This window comes from Sardina pilchardus, chromosome 20, assembly GCF_963854185.1.
Source record: "Sardina pilchardus chromosome 20, fSarPil1.1, whole genome shotgun sequence".
Classification (NCBI taxonomy): Eukaryota; Metazoa; Chordata; class Actinopteri; order Clupeiformes; family Clupeidae; genus Sardina; species Sardina pilchardus.
Window position 1 is genome coordinate 18,883,470 of NC_085013.1, and position 11,029 is coordinate 18,894,498.

At 41.0% G+C, this 11,029-nt stretch overlaps 1 protein-coding gene across 1 annotated transcript; it reads left to right on the forward strand.

Annotated features, from left to right (window-relative positions):
• Window positions 1-2,114: 2,114 nt before the first annotated feature.
• LOC134068055 (calpain-1 catalytic subunit-like) lies at window positions 2,115-9,621 on the forward strand. Its single transcript, XM_062523554.1, has 20 exons — window positions 2,115-2,355; window positions 2,510-2,566; window positions 2,746-2,864; window positions 3,092-3,225; window positions 3,318-3,567; window positions 3,710-3,795; window positions 4,233-4,307; window positions 4,397-4,557; window positions 4,634-4,797; window positions 4,890-4,905; window positions 5,018-5,216; window positions 5,314-5,347; window positions 5,439-5,507; window positions 5,616-5,673; window positions 5,953-6,008; window positions 8,602-8,670; window positions 8,761-8,839; window positions 8,925-9,041; window positions 9,288-9,340; window positions 9,595-9,621. Exons 1-20 carry the CDS (start codon window positions 2,115-2,117, stop codon window positions 9,619-9,621), a joined length of 2,064 nt encoding a protein of 687 aa, XP_062379538.1.
• Window positions 9,622-11,029: the final 1,408 nt, after the last annotated feature.

The window sequence follows — 11,029 nt, forward strand, 5'->3', positions numbered from 1 at the left end:
TGTTTTTCTCTCTCAAAACTAATGTTGATTTATTCTGGCTGTCATGAAGCACCATGACTTTGTGTCACAGGACATCTGAACACGCGAAACAAATTCTGATTTGCATTGAGCTCAATGAGCATGAAACCAGCTAATTGGCTAATTGAAATAACACCATGCCAATCTCTAAGGATGGTGAAGGGTGATGTGGGGCTATTTTAATTCCAAAGGCCAAGGGAAGTTTATCAGGATTCATAGTATCCTGGACCCATAAAATAACTGGCGTTTAAAAAAATAAAAATCTGCCTGCCTCTATGAGAATTGTACATAGTATTTTAAGGATGAACATTTATTTATTTACAAAGAAAATTGGTGTCCTTGAAGGTTGGGTATTTCCTAATTTTTTTTACCTAAAGCTTGTGTAGTTTTTTTGGGTCAATTCTTTGCAAGAACACATTGTTTTCTTCCAAAAATACGTGCTCTTTCATGTGTAATTACTTCCATCAACAAATCAAAGTATTCTCGTAAGCGTAGAATATGCCATTCAGAATTCATATGCGCGATAGGGTTTGATGGCAATAGCCATGTTTTGGCCTCCATCTTTAGAATACCCTAGCCAAGGAGGGACATACCTGTAATTCTAGCTCTGCCTTACATGTTTGTCGAAAGAAACGTATGCACGCCTTAAGTTGATCTAAATTAGCTATATACAAAAAATAAAAAAAAATGTCCACTAGCCTAAAACCATGAGACTAAAGCCTACTTACTCTCAAGTTCTTCAAGTGACAGGTACTCAATTTGACCTACGTAGAGCCTAGGCCATAGGCCTAATGTAAAGACATAAATGTAAGTTGATATGGAAATCATGTTAATCAAAATGCTCAACTTTAATTTGGTTTTATTTAAATTGAAAATGTAGGGCCTGTTCTGCAAGCTATTTTGTCATGGGTGGTGTCATATGAAAGAATATGGTCTCTAGTATAACAGCATATGTGTTGTATGTCATTTTCAATAGAAAATGGGATTTGAGCGATGCCAACAAGTTCAATATCTACTGATTTATTTGATAAAAATACATAATTTATCAGGATTCAACAATAGAGTCACCAAAAGAAAAAACAGTGAAGAGTGTCTGTACATGCCAGGTCTTTTACTGCAGGGCTGGCGAATGCCTGTAACCTCCACTGCCACCTAGTGGCAGAAAATTGCAATTTTTAAGTTGGACGATTGTTGGTTAAAATGTGTTCCCCATACTGTAGCCTGCTTCCAAATCATGTAGTGTTTTTATCTTTGTAAGCTACAAAAAGCGACACTGTTCTCATCATTGATTCATATTGCATTTGATACAGTAAACATCAACACTCTTCTGTACCACCTCCTACAGCTGCGAGTCAACCCAACTCTGGGTTAAGGAGTTTTTAAAGGACAGACCACAGCATGCGAGGGTAAATGGGTTTAAGTCCATTAAACGCCAGAGTGCCTCAGTCAGGGCTATGAGTTGTCACCTATTGTCTATACAAATGAGATCACCTGCAGCAGCAACGGACTCAAGCTATTTAAGTATGCGAATGACATGGCCTTGGTGGCCAACCTCACTGATCATGACTCCCTGTCCCCACACATACACCGTCACATGCGCACACACACACACACACACACACACACACACACACACACACACACTCATACACTGCGATCTACTGGACAAAGACCAGAGGGAAAAGCACAGTTTACTTGACTTACTTTTTTACTTACAGTACTCCAGACCACAGAGAATGCTTCTGTGTAGAATTGAACCTTGTACTGCGCCCCACCCAATAAACTGGTCAGTGTGTCAACACCACCTCACCAGTCATCGTGACTGCCACTGGTGAGTTTATGGGAAGGCCGGTCACCTTCATAAACTCCCGTCATGCCCTCTGCCTTTCGTACTGTACTCCTAAAGGATTAGTTGCCTAGTAAACCTCCACCACTTACTGACAGGTAAGAAGATCTTTTCATTTTATATTATAGCTATCTGACTAGGTTTTGATAGTTGGGTTAAATAAACTAACTCTACTTCAGCTTTGTGTGCGTTGTTGTTGTTGTTGTTGTTGTTCATATCTCTCCAGAGACACGCTTCCCCACCTGCCAGAATGCCTCCTCCCGGTGTGTGTCTGAATATTATGAATGAGCGCCATAAGAAAGAGGGCAGAGGATCTGACACCAACCCTGTCAACTTCCTGGACCAGGACTTTGAAGAACTACATCAATACTGTCTCAAGAATGGATTTAGGTTCATAGATGAAATGTTTCCTCCGGACTGTAGTTCCATTGGTGATGGACTTCTCCAACCAGATGACCTGGCAAGAATTGTATGGCGAAGACCAAGGGTATGTGAACCAGATTTCAGACAGCACACACACTCAGTTATGGGAAAAGGTACTTGGCTATTATACATCATAGACATTTAACCTGGCCTAAACCAAGCCTTGTGTTGATCTTAATGTTCTGCTTTGTTTGTTATTGTTGAGACAGACAATGGTGAGAGATCCTTGTTTTATTCTTGGAGGAGTGTCCAGGTTTGACGTCAAGCAAGGTCATCTTGGTAAGATGCATGAAATAGAGTAGATGCAAATAGGTGAACTAATTATCAGACATATACAGTAATGCTCTGTGTTACAGTATAGGTACAGAGAGTTATGAGCACATGCTGTTACTGATAACCCTCACAACCTCCATACTGTAGATAAGAAATGTTTCTCTCTTCCCTGTTATTGTTTGTAGGGAACTGCTGGTTTCTTGCTGCTATTGGAGCACTGACATTTCAAGATGACATTAAAAATCAAATTATACCAGAGGAACAATCCTTCCAAAAGGACTACGCAGGAATCTTCCACTTTAGGGTAGGGAGAACTACATGTACCCAGTATGACGCTGAATAAAGCATTACTCCGACATACTGTACAGCACTGTTAAATACCGTAGACTGAAATATACAGGGTTGTACAATACAGACAGCTGATATGCATACTGGTAAATCTTTGCTAGACCCATTTTGTGACTTTTGTGTCATTTATTCAATTATCATTTTTCTGTGTAGCAGCATTTCTTAAGTTTCATTCTCTTTCAGTTCTGGAGATTTGGGATGTGGGTAGACGTGGTGATTGACGACAAGCTTCCAACAATTGATGGGAGACTGATATTTGTGCACTCAAAAAAACCCAATGAGTTTTGGGCTGCACTGATGGAGAAGGCCTATGCCAAGTATGTGGTCTATCTCTATCTGCCGTTACGATGCTTGTTGATGTGTTTAAAAGGGTCCATTAAAGCCACGCGTCCTCTGCATTGTCCTGTAGGGTTTGTGGCTCCTATGCTGACATGAACTTTGGCAACGTGTCTGAGGCCCTGATGGACTTCACAGGTGGGATCCACATGACATATAAGCTGGACGAAGCCCCCCCTGACCTCTGGGACATCATATTCAGAGCTGCCCAGTCCAAGTCCCTCATGGGCTGTGGCACTCCAGCAGGGGCCAGTCGGAGAAACACTGTTTTACCTAATGGGATTGTGGAGGGCCACGCCTACACAGTTACAGGAATTATGCAGGTACCAATGTTAGTGTGTGTGTGTGTGTGTGTGTGTGTGTGTGTGTGTGCACGCACATTTGTCTGTGTGAGGATTTGCGAATGTGTAATGTATTTGTGAACAGGAAGTGATCTATTTTTCTACATTTGTTTGCTCCCTGAAGGTCATGAGTAATAACCACCCTGTTAGACTGATTAGGTTGTTCAATCCGTGGGGCAAAGTGGAGTGGAAGGGTGACTGGAGTGATGAGTATGTCTTCTTGTTTAATGACAACACATGTTATTCTAATCAGCATACCGTAACTGATACATTTATGGTTGGATATGTAGTTCGTATCAATTGCACATATTTCATCATCATCAACAACAACAACAGTAGCCGAAACAAATATGTTGTATCTCTTGAGTCCCTTAGTTCCATTTCAGCCCACACCACTATGTCATCACTTCCATTGGCATTTCTAAACCAATATTTTTTTCAAATTGTCAGCTGAACACTATGGAGCCCGGGAGAATGTGTGCACGATGTAGTGTAAATTGAGAGCACAATTACTAAAATGAGATTATGATTTGTAAGATGAGCACACATTTTAGTGAAATGAGGTCTTGCAATGACACCTCGGGGGTTCCATAGTACACATTTTTTATCTACTGTATTTATTTTACTGTATTGTATTTTATTTGCAGGTCTTCCAAATGGCAAACTGTCAGTCCAGACGAGCGTAAAACTTGCCTCTCCATCCGTGACGATGGTGAATTTTGGTATCAGAATCAAGTTCCTTCTCCACTACGCTGCCATGTTGAGTGCATTTTACAGTTACACAAGAAGCTTGTTCATTTTTCCTCTTCAGGATGTCATTGGAGGATTTCTGCAAGAGCTATTCTGACATGGACATCTGCTCCATGAACCTTGCTTTCCTCGGTGCATCCACAGATTGTCACTGGACATACAAGGTTCACGAGGGACGATGGATCACCGGGACCACTGCTGGTGGCTGCCTGAATAACAGAGGTGCATTCTGTTTACATTAGAACATAGACTTTAACAGGATAGAATGCATTCTAATTGTTTTCTAATGGTCTTTCAGGGAGTTTTTGGATAAACCCTCAGTATCACATCAGATTGGAAGCCCTGAAGGGTGAATCTTCTAATGACAACGACAAGAACCTACTTGTGTCCCTCATGCAGAAGTCTGACAAAAGGAACAGGCGCCTTGACTCCCACTTTAGTATTGGCTTCGCAATTTATAGTGTGCGTTGCATACATGACATATTTGTTTTATTTTTACAAAGTGCTTGAGATCTCTGTTGATTTTGTAATTGTTACTTTCGGTCTTTCAACAGGTGCCACCTGAGGTAGGTGCACAATATTTTTTTGTCTGCTTGATGTGTATGTCTGTCTGTATCTCTACCTCGAAGATGACAAAAATTATCATTTAAGTTTGACAATGCCATTTCGCTTTAGTACAAAGGAAGGGAGGGGAAGTTCCCTGCCGAGTTCTTCAAGAGGAACCCTGTAGCTTCATCCAAAAACTTCATAAGAGCTCGAGAAGTTGTGGAGTTCTTCAGATTGGACCTAGGCGAGTATATCATTGTCCCGTCCACTTTCAACCCAAATGAGACCGCTTCCTTCATCCTGTCCACATTCTCCAAGACAGACAGCCATCTTGAGTAAGTGCTCTACTTCATCTGTGATTTTGGTGTTTGTCAATGATATTACTGGCAGTTGATCCACATTGATTGTTGATTCATTATGGCCTACTTTCAGTGAAAATTCCATTGACAGTTTGACGATTACAAAGGTAAACTAAGTCATATCAGCTTTTTAAGATAATGAATACTACTTATACCCCATTTTGACCAAACATTTGTTATCATCTACTTTTACTTCAGCCCAGTTCTACTGACAAACTAAACGACAACAACTCCAAGGTTACCTTGTTCCAAAAGTACACTGACCAGGTAAATTATGGAAATGATTTTATGTTACAGTAATAAACTCATTAAAATGTCAGTGTTTCAATGTGAACACATTGAATACTGAATACTGTTATTCACTGTTGTAAAAAGTATGAAGAAGTGGATGCAGAGCAGCTACAGAGGCTTCTGAATGAGAATCTTCTTCAAGGTAAGATCTCATTTCACATGCAGAGACTCACACACCTTGTATCAACACAATAGACAATGCGTTCACTAGCCTGTTTAAAGTGGATTCTGTCAGTGATTTTCCCACAATGCAACAGAAGAGTTACAATAGGCTACTGCTTGCTTAACTTAAGCTTTGGCGTTATTTTGTCTGATACACAACAGACCAGTCATGTAAGCAGTACTGCTTGCTCTGACTTTAGTGTTGGAGCAATTTTGTCTAACACAAATTCTCTGTCTTGGTCTTTATCTGTACTTTCAGGCAACTCCTCAGGCTTTGGCCTGGATACCTGCCGCAGTATGGTTGCCTTGATGGATGTATCCTAGCCATTATTGCCCTTCCCAGGCCAGACAAATCATAGAAATCACTTAAAAAAGAGTAATAATGATATATGAAATGTTGGACATTTATGTCATCACGTTATGTAAGGGATAATGGACTCCAGGTGGTCGGTTCACAGAAATAAGTGCATGGTCAAGGTTGTAATACGGCCTGACGCACAGCACATTTATTTCTGTGACCACTGTGGACTCCATTATCCTGCTTATTCCACTGCTGCAACTTGCGTTGTGTTTATTTCCGGTTATAATTTAAATGTTTTAATCGCTAGAATTGTTTGTAGAGCTTCTTTTCCCTGACACATTTCAAATAATTAAAGGGTCACTGCACCCTAAAATAGGTTTTTTGAGCTGTTGATTGATTTAAAATACTCATAAGTGGTGAACTGTACTATTACCAGGGTTAATATTGACAAAAATCGTGTTTCTCGATAAAAGTAACATTTCGTCTGATTTTGTATTGGAGATATTGCTCTCTCGCGCATACTACAGTTTGAAAACATGCCATGGCATGTTGGTCCAAAATACTATTGGAATGCTGATGTTGTCCTGCACTTCTAGTCCGACACTACGTCACCGGGTCGTTACAAATTAAGACTGAAACGCCCCAACACCTGCTGCCCTGATTAGCCTACCTGTGATAAGCCATGTCTGCAGCACTCATTCCCAGATTGACACGAAATCACCATGGTTGATTGGTTGCAGCAGTGCTTTTTCCAAATTTCAGAACGTCTCGCCCATTTTTAAAGCCGTTTTCAGAAATGTGAAGTGGGTGGAGTTATGGGGTGAAGTGACTCTTTAATGGATGGTTGCTACGGCCAAAAGCCAGTTGTTAGTTCTATTGATCCCATTGTCAAGCGAGCATATCCCAGGATTCTGATGAACTTTAGTTATGAAAACATCCCTATATTACTTAACCTATACTGACATCCCAAAAAGCCACCTCCATCATATGCTAAATGTTATGTTTTGAACGTCTGTATTTCAGCTTGGATTGCAATGTGACAGTAGCCTGGGTGTTCCCATCCTGCCTTGCGCGGTGATTTCTTTCACGCTGCTAAGGCAGTCTGGACACTAACACCCAAATTTTCGCCTGATGTTGGTAGCCAATCACAGAACATCCGAGAAGTTTCTGTTGCCTTCTTGCGTCTACATTCGACGCCAAAGGATTTACACTAGCTGCGTTTCCATTGACCATTAAATTGCGCAAATTAAGAGTTGCGAAAAGAAATGTGCTTAATGGAAACACACACATTTCGAAAAAACTCACATGTTTCGATAAAAAGTTTTTGCGCTCGGGTGAGGTGGTATTTCGAGTGTATCGAAATTTGTATATTTCGCAAAACTGCAATGGAAACACTTTTTTCGCATCTGACGAGTCACGTGATCCAACAACCGGATGTTAGGAGGAACCGACGAAGAAGACTGCCGACAGGAAGTGGCACCGGGAGAATAATGTAAAAACATTTTTTTTTTTTCATTAAAAGTGGCTCGTGTCATTCTAAAATGTTGAATCCACAGCTGTGAACTTGCCGACAACACTTTCTCAAAAAAGCTGCATAGGCTACGCAACCGCTCAACTAGTTTTGTTTACCCATAGCAACAACGTTGCTATGCTTTGCTGGTTTAACGTGATGAGAACGGTGCTGAAAGAAATCTAGATTCTAGATTCTAGTTTTAGAAACTTATCAACTCACTGGGCTGATCTACGAAATATTCCACTGACATGGCTGTGACATGATTTAAGCATAGGCCTACTACAACAAACTCCTGTGAAATATGTAATTTTTAATTTTATGTTTCTGCCCCACCAAAACGTAGGCCTCCTCCGCTGATGGCTTATAGCCTAAATGACTGATAATCAGCGTGCCGTGGTGGCAATTTGAATGCATTTAGTGTAGCCTAGGCTAAATCCCTATGGCTAAATCTGGGTAATGTTGATAACCACCATGTCTCCTAATGACTTACAGCACGCGAGAATACACAAGATTTTAATTTAGTTAGCCGAATGTAATGGAAACACCGCAATTGCGAAAATTGTGATATTCGACATTAAGACAATATCGACAAAGTTTTTGCGCATATTTGTAATGGAAACGCAGCTAGTGATATCAATGGCAGCCCTTCGCGTTGCATATGAACGCGCGGGGGCACCTTCGGCTTCCGATATTGACGCCAGGGGGCTTGGCATGCGTCCTCATTCGAAAAGTTGGGTGTGAGACCGTGTTGGATGAGCAATGCGCATTTGATAGACATCCGTGGCGCCCAATGAACGGATCTGGGCATTTTTTCAAATACGAGAAAATGAGCGTCTGGTTGCCAGACCACGTCTCATTTGAGAAGTGGTAGGTGCTAGCCAGGCTAATGTGACAGTTCATTTAAACTTAACAAGGAGTTTGGCGAATTAATATCCACGCGTAATACGGGCAACAAATTGGATCTACTTCATAGGTGTGCAAATAACACATGGTTAATGCACCTCTTATAGAGCGCAGGACAATGGGGGAATTCAACCAAGCAGTGGAATAAGAGGTATATGTGGTATCAGACATCTTCCTTAATTCACTTGAAGCTTTCTGTGACGGGCCACCTTAGTCGCAATGAATTCCTTCGACTGTGGGATCGAGTGGTCACATACAGGGTGAATGATCCTCTGTGTTCACTGTAGACTTGAAATACCAAAACCTTTGCGTACACTGTATTATAAAGAAAACTCAACTGTCGTTGATAGGAAATCTTTTACCGCACTGACATCTCAAGGACCGGCGACTTGTCCCTTAGTGAACTGAGGAGTGCTCTGATTGCCACAGGTATGAAAAAAAACTTTCTGAACTTTACATCTGGCTAGGTATGTACTGGTTGGTCTGTGTCACTGGTGTGTGTCTCTGTCTGCAGATGTACAGATTAGCGATGGCATGCTGAACCTCTTGGCTTTGCGCTACGGTGGCTCAAAAGGAAACTTAACGCTGGAGAGCTTTGTGCACCTCATCCTGCGCTTAGAGTGCATGTCCAGTAAGAACCAGAATGCAGTCCACCTCATCTGTCTCAGCAATGATGTTCACACATACAGTACATTCCAGTTTTAAGAAAGACTTACTGGATGGAGCCTTGGGTGTATGCTTCAAGAAAACATGAATTATTAAGCTAAAGGATTTGAGATCACATGACATTGGCTGCAATACCCATGTTATGCTTTACAATAAATATGCATTACTTTTCTTGTTTAAACTGCCCTCTATTTTACCTCTTTTACCACAGAGATCTTCAGAAAGATGTCAGATGGGAATGGGATCTATCTGCAGGAGTATGAGGTGACTTATCATTTGTTTTCAGACAGACAGTTTTCACATCTGAATGTTTGGAAAAAGTTGGAAAGTTTGACGTTAAGTAATCATGTTTGCCATCAAACCAGTGTGGTCGTGGTGTAGACTGAAATGTTGTCATAATTTCTTTCTTGGCTGTCATTTGAAAAAAAAAACAGGCAAAAATATTGATGACATTTGACTTTTTCCAAGTGTGGTGCAATTGATGCTCTTGTTTACTGTACTTTGTTTTTCTGTTGCAGTGGATGTATCTTAGCATGTATTCCTAACTTAGAAGTTGTACAGAGATGACAACAACAATGCGGCTTCATACATTTCAGAAATACTCTACATGCTGTGAGAGTTCCAGCAGGGTTGATTATGGCAATGGACTTTTCACAGGCCTTCCTTAAAAGACAGCTTCAGGTGACACAAAATGCAGCATCAAGGAGGGTCACGGAAACTAAGAGCTGACCACTTTACTCCAGTAATGAAGTCCCTGCTCTGGTTTCCCCATACAAAATGTGCTTTTATTTCCTTCTAGATTACAAACTATTATGAGACGAGTATTAAAGAGGAATACTGCGATTTTTCACATACTGTTTCTTGAGGTCATGAGTACTGTTGGTACAAAATAAACAAACAAACAAAAACAACTTGACTTGCTGTTCGTACGAAATAAAACAAAAGAAAACATGAAAAAAACTTGAGCAGCTAGAGCAGCCAGGCAGTCTTAAGTTAAAGTGAACTTTATTGTTCCACAAGGGGAAATTCAAGGGGTCATTGCACGTCTCGTCACAACACAATCTCTGAAGACGAAGACACCACTTGCTGAACATCTTGAACATCTTGAGAAATGGACACAGCAAATCTTTGGAATGTCGCTGGGGTATTTTATAATCCAAAAGACATACAATTAAACTCATACAGACCAAATGGAGTTATGAACGTGGTTTTCACTCGGTCCAGGGAGTGCATTTCTATTTATCAATAGCAACCTGCAAGGTCTAGTATGGAGTATCATCGGATAGCCTTGAGTCTGGTTAAAATGACTCCTCAATGTCAAGAGTAGGCGTCCTTGTGCATGAGGGCATTCAGCTTTCTAAAATCGACACAGAATTTCCGGCTTCCATCCTTTTTCTTGGCAAGGACATCGGGCGGCCCAAGGGCCCACAGTCTCACTCACTACACTGCTCTCCAGCATGTTTTGCAACAGGGTTCTCTATTCATATACACATAGTCTTGGGGGAACCGGTCAATACCTCTCACGACCTGGGGGTACTGAACCCATGGTTATCTGGTGCTTCACAACACCTGTGCAATCAAAATCCCTTGTTGGTCTGATGTCCATCTGGCCCCCTGCAAGGACAATATCGGATGTGGTTTGGTGGCATCAGCACTTTCCATATAGCCCTTATTTGCCTTCTACAACATCGTTTGCCACACTGTTGAAGATGAGTTTCTGTATGGAATGTCACACCAGGTGTGAGGTTCTTAAATTACCAGCATTACTCCACCGATAGGAAAAGGCAGACAACTGATTGAGCAATTCAACCAAGAGGACAAATCAATCCCAGTCCCTAAATGTCTTCATCCTATACAGTACCATAAATATACCAAAAATAATTCAGAGGGGATTTTTTGTAAATTATTGCAAAAAAATTAGAACGAAATTGATCAAGATTGCATTTAGATAAT